We start from the raw sequence: 27134 nt of genomic DNA, 5'->3' as shown, positions 1-27134 counted from the left end.
TTCAATGTGCAAGAAGGACAATTTAAACATTTTCAGTTTGTTGAGATACATTTTGTGTGGATTTCTATACATTTTGTGTGGATTTCTCAAGTACCTTGAGTCCTAGGCTTCCCCGAACAGAACAGATAGAGTGCCTACATGGGCGGGGGTCGTACAGATACGGAGCTGCAATTCCATGCCTTTGGCGAGAATGGTATTCTGAGGAAGGTGCTATGGGGCTTTCAATACAGAATTCTAGAATACTCCATGAGCATTTTGATCGTCGATTTTTTTTAGCTTATATTTGAGCATTTCAAAGGAGTCCAAGTACTAATTATTGGTACTGATGAACTTTATAGTGGGCACCATGCAGATGACTAGGAAACAGTTCTTGTGAGGCTTTACAGGTGTCCCCATGCTCAGTACCACACAGGCTGAGGAAAGACTGCTCAAGGCCCATGCACCCCCAATGTCCCACATCTACAGAATCCCAGAGCCAGAGCATCCATGAGAAATGCAAGATCCTTGGGACAAAAATCTTTTAGTCCTTTGGTGGTCTCTCTCTGTATGGAAGGAGAACATTCTTTTTCTTCATTTTATAAGATAATGAAGAAAGTGAGAGTTTGGAGAGAGAGACTAGGGAGAGAAGAAAAGGAATATTTTGCACACCACTGGGTCTTCATTAGCTGACCTTCTCTTTGTCCAAAGAAAGAGGTCAAGCTGGTCATTTTAAGATCTGGTCCAGGGCATGTTATCGTGGCTCTTCTTTAATTACATTGCTAACTTTCCCAAAAGCTATGATACAGAAGTTTGTGTGTGGGGGGACAGTAGGACCACAACACTGGGTATTTATTTTATTACATTACTGAAGTACAGTTTAAGGATGGGAACTTCAGAATGTTATGAATAGAAACTTCCTAATGGGCAATGATTTTCTATCTTTCAACTTTGGAATCATTTAAAAGTAAATAAGTGGGGCACCTGGGTGGCTCAGTGGGTTAAGCCTCTGCCTTCCGCTGGGGTCATGGTCTCAGGGTCCTGGGATCTCACCCTGCATCGGGCTTTCTGTTCAGCAGGGAGCCTGCTTCCCTGTCTCTCTCCTGCCTCTGCCTACTTGTGATCTCTCTGTGTCAAATAAATAAGAAAGAAATAAATCTTTTAAAAAAGTAAGTAAGTAGCCCAATAAAATGACAAACTAGAACTAAATTCTAAAACTACATGGAAAGATAAACAAGCATTCTTAGAAAAAAAGGGTGAAACTAGGGTTATCATTCAAACATATTATAAAAGACATTAATTAAGATAGTATGACAAGGTGGACAGATTGATAGAACAGAAGAGAAAGACAAAAAATAGAGTTAAATTTAAAGAAAGTTAGCATATGATGGAAGTGAGTTTTTAAATCCTAAGGAAAAACACCAGTCAAAAGCTGATGGGAAAACTGGGGAGCCATCTGAAAACCTAGTTGGATTCTGACCTCATATGTCACATCCAACAAAATAAAGTACAGCCAGATGAATCAGAGGTACAAATGTAAAGAAAAAAAAAAACATAAAATACTAAAAGATGTTCTGAGAAAAACTTGTCATTATCTTTTTGCAATGGGAGAATCATTCTATGTATGACATGGAATCCAAAAGCCACAAAAGAAAACAGTCCTGAATTTGACTACCTAAAATCGATATATTTCTCTACAGCATAAACAAAGGAGAAAGGTAAATGACAACCTGGGGAAAATATCTGCCACTTTTGCTCAGAGAAAGGTCTATTTCCTTAATATATAGTGAGCTCCTACAAATCAAAAAGAAAAGACCACCAGCCGAATAGAAAAAAATGGCAAAAATATGAAGAGTTTACAGAAAAAATACTAGTTGCTCCTGACAAGTCTATCCTAAAAATATGATTAGACTCATTTACGATATGGAAAATGCAAATGAAAACCAAGAGATAGGCTTTACACTATCTTATCAGCACAATTCAAGAAGTTTGATAATGTAGTTTGTTAGTAAGGATGTGGAAAGAGGAGTCCCTCACATATTCCTGGTGAGAATATAAATTGGTTCATACCCCACAGAAGGAGAGTTGGCAATACCTATCAAGACGTCAAATGCTTGTGTGCCAAATGGCTAGTAAATTCCTCTTCTGAGTATTTATCTTTCAAATAAAGTGTGAAGAGTATGCATTTACAAGGATACTTATTGGGCAATGTTTACAGTAGCAAACTATGAGAAATGACATCGGTGTTCTTAAGTAATCAATTAATTATCGGTTAAATATTTTATTCTTTATCTTTAAAATCTAATACCCTGTGGCCATCAAAAAGATGGCAGCAGCTGTTGTCTGGGCAGCAAACAGGAAAATCTCAAAAATATATTAAGCGTGAAAAAGCATGGTCTGGGCAGGATATATTATGCTCATATATGTGCACATACATAATATATACGTACACACATGCATACAGGTATATACATATATATGAGCAGAGTGTATATATATATATATATATATATATATATGCTGTATTAGAAAACACTGTATGGGGTGCCTGGGTGGCTCAGTTGGTTAAGTGTCTGCCTTTAGTCATAATCCCTGGGTCCTGGAATCAAGCCCCACATTGGGCTCACCACTCAGCGGGAAGCCTGCTTCTCCCTCTCTCTCTGCTGTTCCCCTTCCTTGTGCTCTCTCTCTCTCTCACTCAAATAAATAAATAAATAAATACTCTTTAAAAAAATAAAAACAAACAGTGTATAAGCAGTGTGTGTAAAAACAATGGAAAAACCCACTGTATTTATGCTTTCTAAAGATCTCCTTTAGATGCATACACGAGAAGGTCTTTAAAGGTGGTGGCCCCCAAGGGAGGTGACTGGGGGACTGGAGTGTGAGGAAGGGTCACTTTTCTCTAATACGTTCGTGCCTTTTGAATTCTGTTCACTGGATGTGTATAAAGTATTTAACAGTAAAATATTTTATTAAAAATTTATCATGAACTGATAAAGGAACTAACAATCTTCAGTCATGTGTGAGACTTATTAAATAACACATCGTCTACCTGATGGTTAATAGTGAAAGAAGGCTTACAGATACAAGGATAAAGAAAAGAAATGCTTAGCTCATGAAGATCAAAAGAATTTACTATTTCACCGCCATAACTCAAAAATTATTTCAGGATGTTCAAGTACACGGCGATACTGTTATGTATATGTTATGCGACGATATCATAACCCCCTCCCCCAGGCCATTCTCCCCCCACATCACAAATAAGGGCCCACTACCTCATTGATCCTAAACATTTCCTCTGAGAAGCGATCAATGTCCCCTGCCTGGCCATTAAATAGATTTTGAAAAACTCTTCAATCCGTATCAGTCTCATATCCTTATTTAGTTCCTCAAATTTGCCCTCAGCTGGGAATTGGGCAGGCAACTGTGATTCTGTTGTGTTCACCACTCATTTGAAGGGTCCCATCCATCATCATTTCTAGGCCTTTTCTGATGCAATGTAGCTTGTTCTTTGTCTTTCTTAAAAACTGAATGGCTGTTAAATTATCCATTTATCTTCCTTCAGATTTTCTGTTCAGTTTCTCAGGCCCTCTCAGGGCTGTCTTTTCTACCTTGTTTGCTGACTTTTCATTCCATTTCCCCTGTTCTCCGAGGCATCTCGGTTCACCATGCTGTCCTTCAAAACAAACTCCCTGGTTCAGTCAGCTTTCTGCTTGCTGGAAATCTGCCTCACTACGCGTGTAGACTTCCTTTTCAAAATCTGTCCCTTCAGGATAGCTTTGAACACTCTGAGATAACACGTTTCAGACTTTCCCCATAGATAGCAGGGTGTTTGGGGACAAACCATCACTGAAGGTCGAAAGTCTTGGGCTGTAAACCAGCTCTGCCACTATTAAGTCGGGTCACAAGTGACCTTTCAAGTTTCCGCTTTCCCAACCTACGGATTATTTGCAAGCTCCCTTCTAGTCAAGAATCTTCATATCACAACAGCATGTCGTCTTCGTGTACAGTGACCCATTGAGGATGTGAAGTTTGTGGCACATTAAGGCCTACACACACACTCTCTTTCTCTCTCTCTCTCGGGGGCAGCAGGAGTCCAGATTTGGAAGCAGAAAGAATCTAAGCTCACTTAATAGCTGTGTCTTCTTGGGCAAGATACAGAAACTCTCCAACCTCAGCTTTCACATCTGGAAAAGGGGGATGATAGTAGTATTTGGCTTGCTACCCCTAAGTGGATTGAATCTGATAATGCATGGAAGGTCAGACTGGTGCGTAGCATGTAGTACATGCTCAGGAATGTTATTAGGGACTCATAACATCTTAGTAAGCTAGGCAGTTTGGCTGTTATTCCAATTTACAACACCGGCCACTTAGAGGTCATATTAATGATAGTAACAATAATAATGACTCACATGTACGGAGGGCATTAACCTATCATGTTTATTCTTCCCAAAGTATTTCCACTCGCCTCCTCTCCCTCGGTTCAGACTCTTGGAAAGGTTGGTATTAACTGTCATCAATTCCCTTTGTTCCAAGAAGAGAGTCCCTTTGTAAGACCAAAGACCTTTAAAATGTAGCAGAGTGGAGATACTTTCCGTCCAACCTATAGGCCTGTGGTGATCACCATACAAAATCCAAGGAGGGGCGCTTGGGTGGTTCAGTTGGTTAAGCATCTGCCTTTGGCTCAGGTCCTGATCCCAGGGTCCTGGGATCGAGCTCCCGTTAGGCTCCCTGCTCAAGGAGGAGTCTGCACCTGTCTCTCTCTCTGCCCCTCCCTCTGCTTATGCTCTGTGAAATAAATAAAATCTTTAAAAGAAAGATGTTGGAGGATAGCAAGCTTTAGATTTTATAAGTGTGGAGATTTTATAAGTGAAAGAGGATACTTATAAAAACACTCAGCTGCTACTGGCCTGTCATAGGTCTCATTTCTGTTTCCCTCTGTCCCTTCCTCTGTGCGGATTTGTTGTCCTCTTTCTCCTTTCCTACTTAGTTTTTGGCCTTTCAGACCATCTATAGCACTAAGATTATGGAGGACATAGGAAAGCGAGGACTTGGAGAATTACTCTTCCTTTTCCGTTATTTTATGGTTCTGTAGTTTATTCTTCCCTTTGCTTGTAGGAGGCAACGGCTGGTAGGCTGAAACTCCCCCTAATCAACCGGGGTGATTGTGAACAGCTAGTATAACCTCCCTACTTTCTCAGCCGTGAAATAAAGACAGAAATGCTAACGCCCGCCACAGGGCAACTTGGGAATGGTGGCTTATTTCAGGGCACGCAGAAAGCACACGCCGCAGAGGGGACACAGGGGCTTCCCAGCAGCGCGGCGACAACCCACTCTTTTCCCGTCTCTGCTCCCGTCCTTGCTGGCTGTGTTGCCAAGGCCGTCCTGTGGGGTCTCCCCGCAGCTGAGGAACAGCCTGCATGAGGGCGGAGGGCGGTGGCACCGCTAGTGCCGTGCATTGCTGCTGAGCCACAGATGCGATGAATGCAAATCAGTGTAATGTGCTAATGAAGGAAAATGCAGAGGGGCCCTGAGGCTCTGTCTCTACCTCCAGGGAGCAAAACCGAGCTTTTACCAGGAGCCTGTCGTCGGAGTGGATTCCTCAAGGAAGAGTAGGGTTTGCTGGGGGAGAAGAGGGAGAGGTAGTGCGGGCAGCGAGAGCTGTGTGAGCAAAGGCATGGTGTGCGAGCGTGCAGGCATGTGTGCGTGTGTGCACACGCATGTGTCACACCAGTGGACTGGCAGTTTGGGAAATGGCTGGTGGCCAGTTACTTCAAGAGCAGAGGGGATGGAGGAAGGAGGGAGAGAAAGTGAGCAGAGGAAGGTCAGACGTGCCAGCTTTGACTTTTCCCTTCAAGCACAGGGAGGGAGGTTGGGTCTGAAGGACCCACGATCAAATTTGCTTTAGGAGGATAACTCCCCAGTTGATTTGCGGATGGGACTGAGGGCATGAAGCTGGAGAGGGCCTGCTGAGGGTGCCAGGGTCTGAGTGGGGAAAGAGGACCCAGAGGAAGAAGAAAAGTCATGATGTGGCAATGAGAAAATAATCACCAGCACCTGGTCTTGTTTTATAACGTATTTCTGGTCTTACCGATGATACCAGGTTTTTTGAAGTTGTCTTTTTTTGTGTTTACTGTATACTCTGAATTCCTTCTTCCCTTCGCGTCTTTTGATTTGCTTCCACTCCTTCATACTGGAGGCTCTCCCGAAACAGCCAGTGGTCCTTCTCTGTTTGCATAATTCAAGGACAAGGCACGAAAAGACAGGCTGTGTGACTGGCGGGACAAGAAGGGCAGAAGCTGTGAGGGGCTGTGTGCGCGCTGACGCCTGAGCTTCATTTAAAGGGCGACCTTCGGGGAGCTGACTCCCACTGAAAGCGTCCCAAGTGCAAGTACGTGCAGATCCTTTCTCTGAGGCCACCGTTTCTCTCAAGAAGAATCCCACTCTTCTGCTCCTGGGCTTTCAGGCTGTTGGCATCCTGGATGTGGGGTAGGAGGGCAACTGGGGGCCCAGGCAGTCATTCCACAGACTTCTAATTTCAGTCATGAATTCTCTGGATGAGTGCTCTGTGGGAAGAGCTTTCTGGTCTCCTGGCTGGCAGCGGGGACAGAGGTGGTTTACCTTGGCTATGTGTGTACTGAGGTTCCACTCACCCGCTTCTAACCTTTCTGTTTATTTCCAGGCTTATGCCATCACCTCATTGCTATAGATCAAATTGTGCCCACCCCTCCCCTAAAGATATGCTGAAGTCCTCACCGCTGCTGCCTGGGGATGTGACCTTATTTGGAAACTGGGTCGTCGCAGATGTAATCAGGTTAAGATGAAGTCATATTGGATTGGACAAGCCCTAAATCCAATGGCTGGTGTCCTTATAGGAAAGGCCATATGACGATACAGGACACAGACATGGGAGAAGAATGTCACATGAAGAGAGAGGCAGGAATTAAAGTGATACATCCAGAAGCCAAGTAATACCAAGGATTTCTGGTAACCACCAAAAGCTAAGAGAAAGGCATGGAACACTTTCTCTCTCAGAACCTCCAGAAGGAACCAACCCTGCCACGCCTCGATTTTGGGCTTCCAACCTCAAGATCTGTGAGAGAATAGATTTCTGTTGTTGTAAGCCACCCAGTTTGTTGTACTTCTTAGCCCTGGAAAATTAATACACCCCCTCTTGGTGTACTGGGCCCCTCCCAGTCTTAAGCCTTTCAGGAGCGCCTTCTGAATGACAGATCAGCTCACTTGCATCTGCAGACCTTCTGGGATGTTATTTCCATGCCAACTTTTAGTATTGGAGGTGATCTTATGTCCTCTCACATTCTGTTGTCCTTGAGAGTTTTTTTTTTTTTTTAAAGAAATACAACTTCATTATTTTGAATCACGCTTAATAGTTTTAAATAAGTCAATAAAGTACTGAACAAAGGTGTTCATTTCAGAATTACCCCTTTTAGCAAAAAGAAAAAAGAAAGTAGGTAATGACTGAATAAATTATGACAAGTCAACTGACTGGACTACCAGGCAGCTGTTTCAAAGGATAACATGAAAATTGGCTTAGGAACATGGGTACGTGTTAGAACGTTATGTTAAATGACCAAAACAGAATACACTAGTGTCTCTGGGTAAATTCATGTTTCCATGTGGACAATAGCATAAAGGAAGAAGAGAATGTGAGGTCCTCCTAATAGCCTGCTCTTAATGATTCAAGTATTCTGGAAGGTGATATGTTTTCTCCACCATGTTCCTTATTTCCTTGTTAGCAGAGTCCTTAACATCCTTACTTATACTAACAGTCTGTTCAAGGGAATCTAGGTTTTTTTTTTTTTTATATATCATGTTCCTCAAAAATTTTTCACCTTCTTTTCAATACCCAAGAAAGTTTAAACCTTTTAAAAAATTCCTTTATTATTATATTAATGGAATTCTCAGAAGGATGAGGAGATAACTAGTGAGGCCAGTCTTCCCTCTTCTATTGGCAATGTCAACCTGCTTTGCAAGGGAAAGTCTTAGGTCAAGAACAGCTTAACATAACATGTTCCTTGAGAGAATTTTCTATAGTAACTAGCTAAATAGAATCCATGAGCCCATTTGGTCTTCGAGGAATTCCTCTCCCTGGAATCCCTGCTCTGGTCCCTGTATCCTCCCCTCTGAAGGATTCAGAGTTTCATTCTGCAAATGGGAAGTTCACAAAGATAGAGTGCTACTGGCCAGCACTGAATCAGCTTTTACTTCCTCAGGGCAGTATAGTGAGAAGCAGCAGAAGAAGACAGAAAGGACTTGGATTCGAATTTCCGGCTCTATTCTGTATTAACTGCTTCACTAGAATTAAGTCCATTAACTTCTGTAGCTTTCACTTTTCTCATATGTTAAACTTAGACCATTAGACATTATAAGATCCAGGATGAAGTATTTTCTTCTTCACAGGGTCAAATTAAACTGTATCTCTAAAAGTACCTTGTAAACGTAGTCAGTGTTCAACAAATATTTGCTTTCTGAAAAAAATGTGCATTAGTATACCCCATGTCTGTCAGGACTCTAATACTGAATATCTTCTTTTCCAAGCGTTCAGTCTGGTAGAAGTCTTCAACTTCGTTTTAGACCCTGGCTAACAAGTCAACCGTTGAGCTGCCTTATTGTTTAGTCTGTAAGGTGGAAAGCCTTGCTCTCTCTGGCCACATGGCCATCTAGCCTCTGCTTGCTAGATGAGCCAATGTGCCTTGAGTGATTTATTTCATATTTTTATGGCTGCAGCTCAGATAATTAAATATAAGAGCTGTGATGGCCGGTCATCCAGATAGTGCCTCCTTGAATTCTCTTAGGAAACATTTCGAGTAGTACAGAAGATTCTGTTTGGCAATAGCATAATAAGAATGCTTTATGTTTATCTCATGCCTCACTTCCCACGAGCTCAAGCCATGCTGACCTTCCAAATGCACATTAAATTGCAGAAATTTCGGAGAGGCACTTACAGTGCAAAAAACAATCTTTAAAAGAGGCCTTGATTCATTCCTGGTGGAAAAATGCAATTTTCTTCTCTCTCTCTCCTGCCTTCCCACTCTCCCCTCTCTCTTTTCCTCTTTTCCTGAAGAGACTCAAAGAAGAGAGAACCATGAAAAAGAGGTAAATCAGCTTTTAAAATATATTTTCTAGAGGTGCTGGGAAGCAATGTAAGACAAAATTCCAGGCTTTGTATGGACTTGAGGTAAATCATTTTTAACTTCTTGATTCTCAAGCAGAAACCCTTTCAAATGAGTTATTTATGCTGATCAGCCAGATAAGGAGAAGTAGATCTTATCTTAAATTCTACCTTCAGAAGCCTTATGAGGTTATATATTATCTTTTTTTTAGACTAGATTACAGCATTTTAATATGGATTCATCATGGCAGTTTTGAACTCACAAGATGCACATGAATAGGAATAGATTAAGTGCTACTGTATAAAGAACAGTGTTTTTTAGATTTGCATGAAATGAAACAAATCAGGTCCATTTTATTTACAAGAAAATGTACACGGAACTGGTTGCTTTATCAAGCCAAACTCATTTTTGGAGGCGGAAAATTCTCTCTAAAATCAAACATCCTGGCACATCAGATATTCAGGAAGAACTCTGAGATGTAGCCAAGGGTGTGAGATGCCGTCACCTGTCACATACCATGCTTGATGCAGGCAGCGACGTGAACTTGAATGCTGTTCTGTTAGTAAGCCCTGTCTAGCACTTCCCTCTTCGCAGCACATGATTATCTGACACTTGTAGTAGTGGTAACTGTTAAGAAATGTGGAATCTGAAAAGCCTTCTAAGTCAAAGAAAGATTACATTTTAATTGTAACAAACTTAGCATGTTTTATGGTATTATGATTTGATTATAATTTGAATATAATTCAATATATGTTGAAATCACATGTCTATAATGCATGACATAAATTCTTGAGATCCATATATATATCCATATCTATATGCTAGCTCTCTCAATGTGAATATTAAAATAACTACAAGACTATATTTTCTGCCAATGCTGGATAAAAGAAAATCTCATGTATTTCCTAGCTGAAAAAAATCAAAACCCGGAAAAATTCACGGCTATAAACTGGCCTTTTTATATGAGAATTAAGGGCCAATTCAACCATGATGAGAACTAAACCACTTTCTAAAAAGATATCATAGGCCATATACTTCGGATTATGGGCAGGAATAGAACAGTGCGCACTCTGACGAAAGGTTTTATATATTTATAGATGATAATTTAACATGATGTTATAAACCCTACTCTGCACATTCCGCTGCTTATACTTAATTCTGCACCCATCATGCATTCCTCTGTTTCTTCATTCATTTGTTCCACAAACGTTCATGGAGCAGTGCTGGGCCCTGTGCTGGGTACTGGGAACATGATGGTCCCCAGAAACCAGTCTACTGGGGAAGGCAGCCAGACATTCACAGTATGGAGCGTTCCAAATAGAAAGGAGAGGGAGGGAAGCACAGCAAAGGCCAGGGAAGAAGAGGGCTGGGAGTCCTGTGCTTTGGGACAAAGGGCGTCTGGCTGAGGAAGTGGGTGAGCCACCACCAGATGAGGCCAAGAGGCCGGGGGCCTCAGGAAGGTGCCCCAAAACACCAAAGCAAGAAATCCAGGAGGGATCTTACAGATGGTAACCTCAACCGAGGTTTTTAAGCAGAGGGAGCCGTGATCCAGTTTTTTCAAAGGAAGCTTACTGCCCAAAGTTTGGAGGACAGGCCATCGTGGAAGGGCCTAGAAACTGCCTAAGACGGACACTTCCAAAGGTTCACATTTCTCTGCCATTTGTATTTGACGGATAGGACCTGGAAAATTGTGAAGCAAACGGGTTTTACTCTCAGCACTCAGATTTAGGTATAAAATATGTGACAAGGACAATATTTTGAAAATCTTAAACCCATGTGTTTATGTTCTGCTTGATTCGTCATGCCCGTGGCCTCCCACCCATTAACGCAGTAGGCGCCCCTCCTGCAGGCACATGGCAGAAACGGCAAACTGTCAGCGTGTGGCATTGAGAGACTATAATCCTGAATGCCAGCTTTGTGTGGTGCGAGAGGGGGGGGGGTCTATATCCCAGAATTCTCCTTGACCTATAAAGAACCAAATCTGGCTATGTCAGATCACCCAGTCTGACCACAAAGTTCTAGTGCAGACAGCACAGGGGAGATCATATAAGCGTAGCTCCCATCAGACAAGAAAAAAAGAAGTTAAAAAACTTTCCATGCTGGGGAGGGGGAGCAGTAGGGGGGAAAGCAGCAATGCAGGGAGAGGAGGAGGAGCGGGAAAGAGAGAAGAGAAAGAGGGAATGGAGAGAGACAGAAAGGGGGGCGGTGGTGAGAAAGAGAAAATGAGAAGTGAGTGTCTTGGCTCTCTGTACCTTGGGGGACAAAGCCTGGTGGGGGGGCAGTCAAGGGAGGGCTTGTTTCTTGACTCTCAGAGCCTAATTCAGGAAAATGACAGGATTTTCCTAGAACAAGCAGGCACTGCCCTCAGACAACTTATTAGAAAGGACAGAGGAAGTTGTGTGGACCGTGGAGTGAGGAGAAAGTAGCTGGGAGCTCGTGGGTGGTCCACAGGAGCTGAGCACTTGAAGAGAGAAGCAGCTGACTAGATCTGACTAGATCTGACTAGAGGAAGCTGGTGGGAGCTTACCGGGAGACGCTAGCAGCCACAGCCAGTGGCCGGGGCCTGCACCAAGTGCAGGTCACACGCTCGGTCACGTGGAGGCCAGCAAGGCATCATGCAAAGCCCTGACTGGCCACTTCTCAGAGCCCGGTTAGACCTAAAAAGCAGCATGTGTGCTTGGGTCCCTCTCCCGGATGCTCATGGAGGGCTCACAAGGAGAGGGGAGCCCTCCTGGCTCCAGATGGCAGCAGGGAAGAAGAAATAGCTTTGGTTTGGAATTATTCACATTTTGGTTTTAACCAGAAAAAATTGTGATATTTTAGTTGTCAAGTTTAAGTACCAGTCCCTGACTGCCTCCCCTCCCCAAATTACCAGGAAAAGTGGAGCCAAATGGATAAATTATAGAGAATGTAGGAAGTTATTTCTCTCTCTCTCTCATTCTTTTGAGTTAGACACAATGTCATTCCTTGTAAAGACTAGCAAGAAATTAGCTCCAACTATCTCTTCCTCTCATCCACAAGAATACTAAATATTATAGAGAAAATATTTATAGAAAACTGATTTGGGTGGTGTCCTCTTTTTTTTTTTTTTTTAAAGTGTCTGATGAAATAATTCCTTCCTGTATCCACATTCTATTCCTTATAGGTTTTTCTTTTTAAAAGGTAGATTTTTTTTTTTTTTAAAGATTTTATTTATTTATTTGACAGAGATCACAAGTAGCCAGAGAGGCAGGCGGGGAGGGGGGTGGGGAGCAGGCTCCCTGCTGAGCAGAGAGCTGATGCCAGTCTCTATTCCAGGACCCTGGGATCATGACCTGAGCCGAAGGCAGAGGCTTTAACCCACTGAGCCACCCAGGCGCCCCTCCCTATAGGTTTTTAGGAGGAAGAGTGACTAGTTATATTAGTCACTATAGAATATAATTAGTTATATTCTAACTGGTCACTCCGTAGCTCATTACTTATTCTTTTTAAAAAAATTAGAAGGCATGAGCCATCTGGGGAATTTTAAATTGTTTTTAAAGAACTTTTTAAACAGTCCAGAAAAATCATCCTAGCACTTTATAGCCTCTTTTCCAATTTATCAATTCTAATTCCCATTCTTTACAATTTTAGTTATATTTTAAAGATTCTTTCCTCCCTTCTTTCAGAGAGTTTATTAATAATTGTATCAGGTGAATGTATTTTTCAAAACAGCAATTACAACTGGAGGCAGAAAAAAGTCAAAAGCTACTGTAATCAGAACATCAGAAGCTCTGCCTGTTGCAGGAACCCCATGGCATTTTTATAAAGAGGCAATACTCTCGCAGAATCTTCCTTCCTCTGATGGAGACAGGGAATTATTCTGGCTAGATCCTGTCCGGGTCAAGCCCTTCGGCATTGTCTGTGAAAAAAGCCAAATCAAGAACCTGTTTGGGATGCGCTGAAAATACGATTACGTTCATAATAAAAATTAAATCCCTCAACCCTTAACAACAGAAGATTTATAACACCTCTGTGCATCATTGAGATTCTAGGTACACTGAGGTTTGATTAAGTCGCGAATGAAAACAAAGGGCAGAGACGTTGCTTGCTGTTGCAAAGAGAAGCTCAGTGTGATGTTGCTACATCAGGTTTTCTGTTTACCCCTAAGGCTGGTGCAGCAATGACTTCAAAGTTTGATGGTGTCTTTTTTTTTCTTTTTCTTCTTTCTTCCTTTCTATTTTTCCTCCCTCCAAAGATGTTGAGCAGCAGGCTAATGGATCCCCAGCAGGATGCAAAGACAGCAGAAAGCACGGGAATCAGATGTCAATGTGTTCCTTCAAGATACCCTGCTAGGACAGAGCTAACTAACCAGGCTTTAGTCTGCTCTTGGGGCACACGCTCTGATGCTTCCCTGCCCACTCTCGACTTCCTATATGCTTCCTGATTAAAATGCTGTCACAGATAAATCATGACTTCTGCCTGTGAGGACCATTTTCCATTTTCTTTAAAGAAAAGTTTGGAGCCATAAGATTAAAAAGATGAGCAAGTTCTGGAGAATTATATACTCACATGTAAATATATGTATACAAGTGTGTCGTATCTCCCAACTCCATAACTAGTCACAGATCTGGGCGTGTTCTCTGCATGCTTCTTCCCTATGCACTGCTTTGTTGATATACTTTTTTATATATTTTCTCTCAGTCACTTCCAGTCAATCACTAGATTACTTAGGTCACTTCCTAATGAATAGATTTTAGGAGAACTGGAGGAGTTAGCCTGGTTTTCCTTCACCATAGGAACCAATTGGCTGGAAACTGAAGTTGTCTCAGAGATGAGTTTTAATTTTAAATGCAGCGGGTGTCCAAAATGTAGTTTGTGGGAGTTCCCACCTAGGCACACAAATGAGTAGCCCTTCAGGCGCCTGGGAATAGTGATAATCTACCCCCAGCTCAGAGGGACATAACTCAGCAAACTGAAATGAACGAGGAAAGTGCTTGATCTATTTTCATAACTGACAAACACAACCTTTTCAAAACCACGAAGTGAAACCAATTTACTCAGTGAAAGCCAATGAAGTTCAAAAAGCAACTTATGGAATGGGAAAAAGATATTTGCAAATGTCTTATCAGATAAATGGCTAGTGCCCCCAAATCTATAAAGAACTTATCAAACTCAACACCCAAGAAACTAAAGACATGAACAGATATTTCTCCAAAGAAGACATACACATGGGCAACAGACACATGAAAAGATGCTCAACATCACTCGGCATCAGGGAAATACAAATCAAAACCACAATGCGATACCACCTCACACCAATCAGAATGGCTGAAATTAACCAGTCAGGAAATGACAGGTGTTGGCGAGGATGCCGAGAAAGGGGAACCTTCCTGCACTGTTGGTGGGAATACAAGCTTGTGTAGCTGCTCTGGAAAACAGCATGGAGGTTCCTCAAGACGTTGAAAATAGAGCTACCATATGACCCAGCAATTATACTACTAGGTATTTACCCCATAGATACAGATGTAGTAACCTTCGGACACACTGCACCCCAATATCCATGGCAGCAAAGTCCACAATAGCCAAACTATCAAAAGAACCAAAATGTCCATCAACATTGACAGATGAATGGATAGAGAAGATATGGTACACAAACACACACACACATCCACACATACATACACTGGAATATTACTAAGCCATCAGAAAGAATGAAATCTTGCCATTTGCAACAATGTGGATGGGAACTAGAGGGCATTAGCTAAGGGAAGAAAGTCAGCCAGAGAAAGGCAAACACCAAATGATCTTACTCATATGTGGAATTTAAGAAACAAAACAGGAAGGGAAGGAAAAATAAAATAAGATGAAAACAGAGAGGGAGGCAACCACAGAGACTCTTAACTCCAGGAAACAGATGGAGTTGTTGCTGGAGGGGACGGGGAACTGGGAGACGGGCATCCTTGTTGTAATGAGTACTGGGTAGTGCATGCAACTGATAAATCATTAAATTCTACCTCTGCAACTAATAATACACTATATGTTAATTCCATTGAATTTAAATAAAAAATTAAAAGAAAAAAAACTGTCCTAAAACCATATTTGTACCTACTGCTCAGCTGCCTCTCCACCCACTTCCAAATTTGGTCCGTATTTTGCCATTCAGTCCCCCGCCCCCGCCCCGCCCGTGCTTGGCTAGCTTCCACCCTCCCTAGAGGGCATCTCCACACTGCTCCCCCGCAGCACAGGCATTCGTTCCAGCTCTCTCCACAAATATCTGTTTGCCTAGGATGCCACATGAGGCTTCTTGCCACCCAGACTGCTCCACCTTGAGGTCAGGGCCCTGGCCATGAAAAGGAAAGTTCTTTGTCTCCTATGTACTATTCTGTATTCTTTTGTCCTGTGCCCAGCCTGACCTAGCAAGGCCACCCTGGATTCCTGTGCTCTACGATTCAGATCAGGTCATTTCAGATCAGTCTCTTTTGGGGATGCCTACCACCTGCATACTTTCCCATGCGTTTTCTATCCTCTCAGGCTCTTCATTATTACATATTCATGGTCAAGACCTCAAATTGGCCTGTCAGCAACAAGAGTTCCTGCAGACATTTGCCTCAACGACTAATGTCACATCAATGACGTTCCTTGCTTGGTGAATTGTCTCGTCAAGGTTTTGTATCTTTGTACTGATGGTGATTCCTGCCCACTGACACACTCCATTTCATTTCAGGAGCTTGACAGTTAATGTCAGCTTACCCACTTAAATAACAGACAAAGTCTCAACCCCCCAACTGCATGAAATGGGGCAAAATAGGGACTGTAGGAGAGGGTACTTAACACTGCTTGACAAAGTTTCAGCTTGAGGGCCTTTTTTGAAATATTGGTTTCAAAGACTTATTCACAGAAGTTATAATTTACAAATAAAATGTTTTTATTTTTTTACTTACTAATTTATTTATTACTATTTCTTAAATATTTTTAAATTTATTTTAGAGAGTGAGCGAGGGGAAGAGAGGGAACAGAGGAAGAGGGAGAAAGAGATTTTAAGCAGAATCCCCACTGAGCACAGAGCCCAATGTGGGACTTAATCTCACAACCCTGAGATCATGATCTGAGCCAAAATCAAGAGCCGGATGCTCAACTGACTGAGCCACCCAGGTGCCCCTCTCTGTTATTTTTAAAAATAAGTGATGATAATACATTAAAAAATGAACATGATTTTCATGCTTTGTTAACTAAGAAGATATCGCAGCAGAAATGAACATGAACTTTTACAAACTTTTCCAAAGAGCTCTTCCACATTCCTCTTCACAATGCCAAGATTCTCTCATCAGTTTAATAAGAAAAGATTGTGGAAGAAATATCCAGCAGAGGTGGAATGGGTGGTCGAAAGGCTACTACATCAAAACCAAGGCCACAGATGGGTGAGACACAACTCTAGTTTGGTGGGAGTGTCACTTAAAGTGTCTGTAACTTAAGTTTCTGTGGATAAAAATAGCAGACGTATCTAACCTCACAGAAAAGTAGTAAAGTGAAACAGGTGAGGAAAATCAGGAATGAAAGATAATCTGATGTGGTAATGTTACTCCCTAAGTTCTGGGAAGTGCTGTTTCCAGTTTAAATTCAAGCAGCTTCCTTTTTAACCTAAAGATTTCAAAGTATTTGAGAGGAAGTATAAAATAAGCCCAAATGATTGTGAATCAGTACCCAAACAATGAAATTAGCATGGAAAAGCACATGAGAATGCTTTCCAGAATTTACTATAACTAATCACATAGGAAGGATGTGTGGACTTTGGGTCCATTCCAAAGTAGCTTTGCAAACTAATACTCAAAATTCATCAGTCATGCAATTACAAGTCTTCATCCTCCTAAACGTTACCCACAGAAAAATGAATTTATTCATGGTAAGAATTCATCCCATTTATTGCATAACTGTGCACAGGAAATGGAATAAATTACAAATAGTTCTACAAGGATAGTCAAGGTGAATTTGGCAAAGCAAGATATATCTAACCCAACAGCTGTGGGCTTTATACCTAGGGCCCCAGCATCACAGAGATCCAGGAGGAGTAAGGATGGGAGGAGTGGACAGGAAGAAAAGAGAATTAAAATTAAAGAGAATTAAAATACAGTAAACATCATTCCATTTTTTCGCCCAGTTGTTCATTATTAAACAGAAGAACATTATGTGCCATTTAAAACTAAAATAATCTATTTCATTTATTTTTTTAAATTAAAAAAATATTTTATTTATTTGACAGAGAGAGAGGTCACAAGCAGGCAGAGAGGCAGGCAGAGAGAGAGATGGGGAAGCAGACTCCCCGCTGCGTAGAGAACCGGATGTGGGATTCGATCCTAGGACCCTGGGATCATGACCTGATCAGATCATGACCTGAGCTGAAGGCAGAGGCTTAACCCACTGAGCCACCTAGGCGCCCCTAAAATAATCTATTTTAGATTATATTAAAACCTTGTCTCATTTTTATGCTATCATGTATTTAATGGCTAACATAAAACAAAGAAATGAATTTATTTTTGGTTTTTATAGTCACTAAAAAGTTACATTTCCATCTTCAAGACAGTATTCTAGATTTTTTTTTTTCTTTTTTAGCGTAATGTGACAGGGCTCAGCAGCTCCTAAAAGTACTAAAAACGAAGTAGCAGATAAGCCTGAAACTTAATGGTTGTGAGGTCCTTAAAAAACAATACTGTGTTTTTAATGGAGTTGCACAGGGTGAGAAACTCCAGCGGTTTTACATTCCCTGCGTGTGCTTCTCAGTCTGAAGTTGGAAAAGCAGCTCAGTCTGATTGAGCCGGGTAGGGGGTAAAGAACTCGCCAGGTTTTACACATGAAAGCAAACGCTTAGTAGTAGAATTAAAAGCCAATGTACACTGAACTTTTGGTGTTAACCGAAGCCAACCCTGATCTGTACTCAAAATGTGAAGCGTGCACATTCAAAGCCGGTGACACTCGTCTCCTTGCCAGGAGCAGGGGCCTGAGACCCAGACAGCAGAGCAGGAAGGCACAGCGCACCTTGTTCAGAATGTAGTGCTCAGCCTTTGTCACACGCAACTCAGGGAGGCAGACTTTGAAGATAGAAGGTTCTCTGAAAACTCTGTGGCCCAGACCATGGGGCCAGGCCAGAAAACCACGTTTCATGGTTTCCTGGAGCTCTTGTGTCTCATGTGATATTCACAGAAGTAAGAGAAAAAATTGTAAAAAAAAAAAAAAAAAAAAAAAAAAAAGAAAAGAAAAAGAAAAAGGAAAAGGAAAAGACTTCCATAGTCAGATGTTAGAGAAATGTGGAATGAATCAAGGTTAAATGTGTTCCTTTCCTAAAGGACACTCTGAGCCTTCAGGTTCCCTAGTTGTGGGGCCTGAGGGCTCTCTTTGAAGAGATATGTATTAGGCTGTGGCTCTGGGTCCTTGTGTTCCCTGGAACAGAGCTTGGGAAATACTGAGATAAAACATGAGGGCCTCAAGGCCCATGGACACTATGTCCTAGAAGGAGAACCCAGGCTTCTGGCCTCCTGGCACCAGCTTTTCCTAGGAGACAGTTAAAACCTGAGAAGAGACAGACCACAGCCAGATTTCTTAGCAATGCCCATATCCTGGAGGTTCTCGGAAGGCTCAACCTTTGTGGAGTACATATGCCCTTCTCTCCCGGCTCAGTTGGGACACGTGGGCCCTCCCAGATCCTGATTACCTGATACAAAGGCATACAGATGCTATCAATCCACTCCAACTGCAGTCGGGGCAGTTCATCTTTCCGGTTCCGATCAAAAATCGCCTAGAATCGGGGAAGAGAAGCTTGCTTTATTACATTGGAGTAGTTTACAGGTGCTTTGTCAAACACTTTGCCACAATGATCTAATTTTTACCAACTGAACACTTCACAAATCACAATCAGTCTTTACATGTACTTTTTTTTTCCTTTATCTATGATGAGAAAAAAAGTATTTTCACCTCTTTTTATGAGATTTGTAAGCGAATTTATTTGAACTTTATAGCACGCAACTCCTTGGGGCCAAAATCTGCCTTCAGATATAGGTAATGGCCACTAAATCAAGTCTTCAGGTCACTGGGAATTGGGTACAAGTCAAGGGGAAAGGCATAGGTTTTATTGCCACAAAAGTAATGCAGGCTTTATTTTTATAGTGAAAGAAGGTGGGATGGATTAGAAAAGATCCTTAAAGCAGCTTGATTTTAAATAGAAACTATTTGTGTTAATATTTCAGGGTGGGGTTTTGGTTGGACAACTCTATGTGTTTCTCAACAAGGTTCTGTCATTAATAAAATCCTGAGCGTTTATCTATCATGGGATGGAGGATGTGGTAGTTATCCATTCTCACCTCCTTCCCAGCCTTTAAACTTCATGATATGATAATGTTTGGAAAATTTAAGTATATTTTTCAAGAAAAAGAAGTAACATATGTCTGTTGGGCAGACATGAAAAGGGAACCGATCAACTGGAATTGGGGCTCACGTGGGTTTTTGAACAAACAACTGCTAGTTCTACTCCATCAAGCATGTCCCTCTGTCTGCTCTCCACGAGTAAGGCCAGTCTCTAAGAAGCGACATTTCCCTGCATTACTATCTTTTTTAAAAGATTTTTTATTAACATATAATGTATTATTTGCCCCAGGGGTACAGGTCTGTGAATCGTCAGGTTTACACAGTTCACATCACTCACCATAGCACATACCCTCCCCAATGTCCATAACCCAATGCATTACTGTCTTAAAGTAGGTTAGGTCATTCCTCTATAGAGATAACATGTGGCATCTGCATCATTTTTGGCGTTTACATAGGTCACGAGGGCAGATCCAAGGCATTCCCTTGGTCTGGAGATGTTGAAAAAGCCAGCATCCTTCAGACTTATGAATGAGGGTGGGAGTGGGTAGAACAGAAATCACAAGCTGCCGAGGCTCACAGGAAGACAAAAGGGCGATGCCGAGGAAAATATCTCTGAATCGGGGAGGAGGTCACTGACTCCCACAGGCTCTGCTCGTCCTTGTCTTGCAATGTGAAATGTGAAACACCAGGAAAGGGGACCAGGATTTGGAGAAGACTGACGTGTGCCAGGGGAAGGAAGGAATGGATCTTGTGAGTTGCAGTAGTCTTTGTCTGAAATGTTCCTTTAAAAATACTATTCTGTTACTTAATCTTGAGCTCTCAGAGTTGTCTGAGCTTTTCTTATTTACTTAAAATACTATTTCTGGTGCACAGAACTATTTTGGGGGAGGTTCAGTTCACAATTGGTTGTACAACCATTACTACAGTCAATTTTTAGAACATTTTTAATCACTCCAGCAAGAAATCCCATACCAATTAGCAGTCACTCCTCATTGTCCCCCAAATTCCTAGCCTTAGGTGACCATGAGTCTATTTTTTGTTTATATTTTCTGCACACTCATATAAATGGAATCGAATGATCCGTGGTCTTCTGTGACTGGCTTTCGCAGAGCATTTTGTGCTCAAGTTTCCTTCTTGCAGCACTCAGCAGCTCTACATCCCTCTTTCTGGCCAAATGATATGCCACTGTATAGTTACACCCCATTTTATTTATCCGATCCTCAGCTGATATGCGGTTGGGTCGTCTGTACTTTTGTGGCTCCGGTGAGTAACACTGCTGGGAACATTCATGTACAAGTTTCCACGTAGATGTACGTTTCCATTTCTCCCGGGGATAGACCTAGAGGCAGAACTGCTGGGCCACATGCCCAGTCTAACGTTTCATGTTTCCTGGAATTGCCACACTGTTTTCCAAAGCAGCGGTACCATTTTACATGTCCACCAGAAGTGTACAAAGTTCCAATTTCTCCACATCGTCCTCAGTGCTGGGTGTTGTCTGTCTTTTGAATTAAAGCTGGTCCCCACGTGCCTGGGTGACTCAGTGGGTTAAGCCTCTGCCTTTGGCTCAGATCATGATCTCAGGGTCCTGGGATCGAGTCCTCCCTCGGGTTCTCTGCTCAGCAGGGAGCCTGCTTCCCCCCCTCTCTCTGCCTCTCTGCCTACTTGTGATCTCTCTCTCTCTCTCTCTCTAATACATAAATAAATCTTTAAAAAACGAACAAAAAAACCCTAAAAACCTGGTCCCAGTTAAGTGGTATCTACTGCAGTTTTGGTTTGCATTTCCCTGATGATGACTGATGTTGAGCATCTTTTCATGTGCTCATGGCCCATCTGTATATATTTTTGAAGAAATATGTATTCAGATCCTTTGCCCTTTTTAAACATTGGGTGGTCTTTCTAGGAGTTGTTCGTAATTCTCTATATATTCTAGATGTCAGGTCCGTATCAGATATGATTTGCAAATAATTTCTCCCATCCTGTAGGCTGTCTTTTCATTTTCTTGAGAGTGTGCTTTCAGATGCAGTGTTACATTTTAATGAAGTCCAATTATCTATTTTATTTTTCTTGTGCTTTTGGTGTCAGACCTAACACATCACTGTCAGATCCAATCCAGAAGATTTACACTCTGTCTCCTTCTGAGTTTTCTGTAGTTTTAGCTCTTACGTTTAGGTCTATGATTCACTTTGAGGTGATTCTGGGGTTCAGTGAGAGGCGTCTGACTTGACTCATCTGCAGTGGATATCCTACTGTCCCTGCACTATTTGAAAAGGCTATTCCTCCCCTCCCCCCACATTGAATTGTCTTAGAATCCTTTTGGAGATCATACTGTAAGAGTTGATTTCCAGACCAGTCACTTTTCAATAAATGTTTTTGAGTGGAGGAAGAATGAGATAACATATTGTCCTGTGCTTTCCTTTTACAGCATTTTGCATCTTGTAGTTGATTATGAGTGATTATTAATTTACTTTTAAAGATTTTATTTATTTATTTATGCATTTGACAGAGAGAGCATGTGGGAGAGAGCAAGCACAAGTCAGGGAAGGGAAGGCAGAAGGAGAGAGAGAAGCAGGCTCCCCGCTGAGCAGGGAGCAGATGTAGGGCTTGATCCAGGACCCTGGGATCATGACCTAAGTCGAATGCAGACGCATAACCACCTGACCCCCCCAGGCGCCCCGAGTGATTATTTACTCAATATCTCTATTTCCCATCCGTTGATAAGCTTTGGGGAAGAGCAGAAGATGGAGCCTTGCTCATGGCTGGATACACAGTGCCCAGCTTCAAGCTGGCTACCTGGAGGTGCTCAAGCATGTTTTATTAATGGACTCACTGCTTCCACTATTAACCCTTTGGTTACTTTAATGACCTTTAGGACCGTGACACCTAATGGGGTCTCCCAGACAATTTTCTTCCTAAATATCAAATACTAACAGACACAGCTGGTGTCACCTCTGGGTGCATGCATTTCCAAACATCTCTGGAAAAGGGCTAATGAGAAATAGCCCTGCCATAGCAGCCCAGAGACTGTCAACACAATGTTAAGTAGGCTTTTGTGAGGAGAGAGTAGCATTTAGTGCTATGCTTCCACTGCAAAATTCATTTACGTCTTCGGAGAAAGCCTTACGTGAGCCTCCAGACAAAGGCTCCTTAGTGCTGCGTCACTGCGCCTGCCAGCTCACCAATGCTGGCAACTGACTCAGCTTTTTTTTCATTTAATTAAATGACCTGTGGTATTGCTGCATTATAAACCCTTCAGAGGATGCCTGTGAAACAGTTCTTTTTAAGTGGAGGAAAGATTTAATTTGAAAGATAGGTATGTAGCTGAGAGAAATAGGGGTTGTATGAGGTTTTACACGTTAATGATGTATCCCAATCTAGTGTCTTTATTTTTATAACCAAATCTGGTGATACCACCAAAAAAGAGGAAAGGGAGGTTTTGGAAACAGTATCAATAGATGTCGCTTTGGAAACTAAAATACTGGGTGAGGGTTCTAACCAATGTAGTCTTCCGACCTTTCATAAGTAAGCAACCGATTAGGAGTAGTCAACATTTGTAAGGCTCTGAGGTTTGACTTTAAGCAGGTGACATTGTTTAACTAGAAGCTAGTTCTGGTGCCTTTCCTTGAAAACTTGAAGATCTTATAAATAACTCGAAATGTTCAAAAGTCAGTTGGCTTGAAACCTCAGAAACAGACACTCTTGACCAGGGACACGTTCCTTGAGCTGCACTCAATCTACTGAGTTGGGCTGGCTTTCCAACACTTTGCGTCATTCCTTGAGTTGTTGGGTGATATGTTTTTAACTAACCCTTCATTATGAATAAAGAGGCCACCCCCTCATTGTGGGTGGTGATGGAAGCATTTAGGTCTTTTGTCTTATTTGAGTAAAAACACCATCATCCTGAGCCTACAAGTAAGCTTTTTCAAATAATAATCGAATGGATGATTCCATTGAAAATGGTATTTCAGTCAACAGACCTGAGAGGTCCCCAAGTGAAACTTTTCATTTTGCAAACAAAGAAAAGAAAGAGACTTGAAATGATTTGGGTTTGGGATTTTGGAATGTCTGAAATTGGAAAATAAAATCCAGAACATCCGTTATCACTATGGCTGTCCAGTCTAGCTGCCCGAGGCTGGACAGCTTGCCTTTGACTTTTGTCTATATTCTTAATCCGAAGTGGCTACTGACTGCATATGAAATGCCAGGACTGGGCTTTGAGCTCCTCAAATGTCACTCTGTGCCTCCTCCTTCATGCCTACTTGGCCCACTGTGGGAGCTCAGGAAACACTTAAGTAGCTCACCACTCTTAATCAGAAACCTGGGAATAAGAGTGTTTAGATCTCAGTTTAATTAAAGTTTTAAACTTTCAGGAGTGTTTCCTTAAATCCAATTTCAGTCCTTCCCACTTTCAAGTTGTGATTTGGAGTTACTTTTGAAAATGTTGTTCCAAAGGGTAAATGTGTCATGTTAGAAGGATGAACTTACTGAAGGAGTGAGTTTGAGCTCTGCTCTCTCCCGATCTCCTTGTTCAAAGAACTCACTGGTTACAAGTTCAGCCACCTGAAACACATAAATATTTAATTTATGGTTATGTGTGATATAACATAAAACTCAGAAGTAATTTCTGCCCTCTGTGTATGATGATGATCTTCAACTCAGAAAATCATTTAAAAAGCTTTTGAAGAAATACATTAACATTTTCTGGTTCAAGGTATTACAGACTTTAATCAATGAAACTGATTTCCTTCTAATCAGAAGAAATTGTACAAGGCATTTTGAGATGCATGCTAGTAGACGATCTCGGAGGGTACAGATTGTATATTCAGGATGAGGCACTGGGTTGCCACCTTCAAAGGAGGAAATGTTCCGACTGCAGAAAAATGAAACAAATAATGCCTAATAATATTTTTTGCTTTTATAATATGATATACTTGTAATAATAATTTAGCCAACTTTTTGTTGTTTCTACATAGATTCTTCACTTTGTTGCATACATTTATCTTAGCTTAGTTTCATTTGCCACCCCCAGACTCTTTACTGCCTTACTACTGATAATTGCATGCACTCTGGAGAAAGATAACCCCAGGACCACCTCTGCTTCTTACTGGAGCAATCAGCCAAGGGCAGGACTAATGCCAGAGTGACTGTTCAACCCAGGTTTTTCTGCAGTGTGTCATGATGCAGTTTGAAAAATGTTGTTCTGGTCTTCAGACTGTCTTAATCTAGGTACATAAGTGTTCATTGATGGTAGGTTCCAGTTGGTACAAACACAATGGAATTGGTGGTTCTACCCTGAATGGGTAGATTTTTCCAAAGTAAGGACTTCTATTTTTCCACTTTTCACCAGTTAGCCTGGATGATCTGACGTTGCTCATTGATCACTGTTAAGCTAAAGAGAAGCTTCTCCAAGCCCCGTGCTTCCAATGATCATTTATGGAAAGCATAATGATATGTCAGGTAAGTGTTCAACAAGTATTTTCAACAACACTATAGAGTGCATCTTGGAAATCTCTGAGATGAACTAGCTGGATTTAGAAAATTTGAAAGAGCAGGGAAAAAAAAAAATCCTAGAAAACTCGATGGCAAGAAGATTTGGATCCCCAGACTAGTTTTTCCTCTATTCCAGGCTCTTACAAAGATGATGTTCTAAGGTCTGGAAAAGGCTAAAATGGGTTTCAGTTCAGTCAAGTGGATAGGATCAAGATAATTTACCTAACTGTATATCTCAAGAGATTCTGCCAACCATAAATCATAACCATTGATAAAGCATAAAAACAGGGGTGCCCGGGTGGCTCAGTCATTAAGTGTGCCTTTGCCTTGGCTGAGGTCATGATCCCAGGGTCCCAGGATCGAGCCCTGCATGGGGCTCCCTGCTCACTGGGAAGCCTGCTTCTTCCTCTCCCATTCCCCCTGCTTGTGTTCCCAATCTCTCTGTCAAATAAATAAATAAAATCTTTTAAAAAACAAAACAAACCATAAAAACATCTCTTTCCGTCTCTGTCTCTATGTATCTCTCTCTCACACACTCCCCACAAACCCCTGCCCTGAGACTAGCAAGTATGTAGCTCATTTATAAAGAAATAGAATATCTAGTCAGTTCAGATTTTAAACATTTCTAATAAGGAATATGGGTACCTTCTGAAAATTCAATAGCATAAAACTAGTAGAGCTGGCTCAGTTTTTCTAGGGCCCGATTCCCTTCTCTGTCTCTAGTCTCTGCCACTACCTTTCCCATTAGCACTCTAGACCTCTCGCTCTGTCTCCGGCCTTCCTGAAAGAAGAAATAGTCCCCTAAGGGCCTGGCCTCATTTATTCAGCTCCCAGAACACTACCTCAGATTGCTCTGAGGTGGGTCTTTTGCACTAAAGAATACAAATGTGCACATCAGATCACCCCAAGGTAGGAGTCCTGCATAGGTCCATAGCCTCTGGAAAGCAAAGAAATTAAAACAAAATCCTGTCCTCGATCTTTCTAAAGTGGCCCTGGCTATCTTCCCTGTGCTTTTTAACGGCTCAACTTGTACCACTGTTTCATTTGTACTTAAAAACCCAATCAGGAACATTAAGTAGCTCCTGATTGAATTTTTTATTAAAGAAGGAAATTGAGATGCTAATCAGGCCTTGGGGGATCACTGGGGAAACCCACATGTGTGTGAGGAAGGAGGGTTGGAATAGACACCAGTTTTAAAAAAAAGAAAACAAAACACTTTGCAAGGAAATGTTAAAAAAAATCAACATCTTGGAAATTAGAAATATATCTATATTTTTAAAAGAAGTTTCCATTGTTTTTGTTCAAATATTTCGTAAAATCATAGAAGTGAGTATGTTTTTGAAAACACTTTAACCTACTCGATTTGGAGACAAACACAAATGAGATCTCTAGTTTAGAGTTGTAACAAGATTTCTGATGGAGATGTCTGGAAAAACATGGTTTTGTGTTTTATTTCCCTGAACTCTTGGGTCTCTGCTCTTATCAGCAGAACTTCGCATCTTAAAAATAAAATATTATTTACGTCAGTGACCAAGAAGACCACCTTCAAGTAGCCAAGGAAGGCTTGGTATTATACCAAGGGAGGCTTGGTATTTTAGACCAAGCCTCCCAGGTTGGTCTAAAATACCAATGCAGAAACTCTTTTTCCTTCTAAGGACTTTCTCCTGCCTTTTTCCTGCTCCCAAGTGGGCTACTGCTCCTTTAGTTGCTGACATGCATTTCGCTGGGGTTTCTGAGAGGCCTGGCATACCGTACCTCATTCCACTCTGCTTTCTTCGTTCCTTCCCGGTCCCCTAAACTTCCTCCCACTCTGCACTCCTCCGCTTCCTTCCATCCCAGTCACAGTGGCCACCCCCGCTACTACACTTTTCCCCAGTACCTGGAAGATACCTACTTCTTCTCTGTTCCCCAACTTTTACTGTAGGGGAGCCATCGCACACCGGGGCAGCGGAAAGTGGGCAACGATGTAGAAATAAGCTACGCAGCCGTGCAAATTCTTCCCACTTAGTCTGCTTTACATAACTTCCGATGTGTCACACTAAGATAAAAGCCGAGGCTCGGCTGGAGGAGAACTGTTTCTTGGAGGAGAACTTTGTAGGAAAACCTCCCCATCTAAACTGGACTGTGACAGGAGCAAAGAAATGAGCTTTTCTTGGAGTTAAGCAACTGAGATTTGAGACTATACATGTCACTGCAGCATAGCCTACCCTAGTTTTGACTAAC

At 41.8% G+C, this 27134-nt stretch overlaps 1 protein-coding gene across 1 annotated transcript in view; it reads right to left on the bottom strand.

Annotated features, from left to right (window-relative positions):
• Nucleotides 1-27134, bottom strand: part of LOC131827927 (dual 3',5'-cyclic-AMP and -GMP phosphodiesterase 11A) — a 248434-nt gene that overhangs the window by 11848 nt on the left and 209452 nt on the right. Inside the window, exons 19-20 of the mRNA XM_059168871.1 lie at nt 23907-23981; nt 18775-18858 (exon numbers count right to left, since the gene is read on the bottom strand). Coding sequence (XP_059024854.1) covers nt 18775-18858; nt 23907-23981 — 159 coding nt within the window. The remainder of the gene's footprint in view (nt 1-18774; nt 18859-23906; nt 23982-27134) is intronic.

Source organism: Mustela lutreola, chromosome 3, assembly GCF_030435805.1.
Source record: "Mustela lutreola isolate mMusLut2 chromosome 3, mMusLut2.pri, whole genome shotgun sequence".
Lineage (NCBI taxonomy): Eukaryota > Metazoa > Chordata > Mammalia > Carnivora > Mustelidae > Mustela > Mustela lutreola.
The sequence above is the reverse complement of the archived record's forward strand: the minus strand, read 5'-3'. Positions and strand labels throughout refer to the sequence as shown.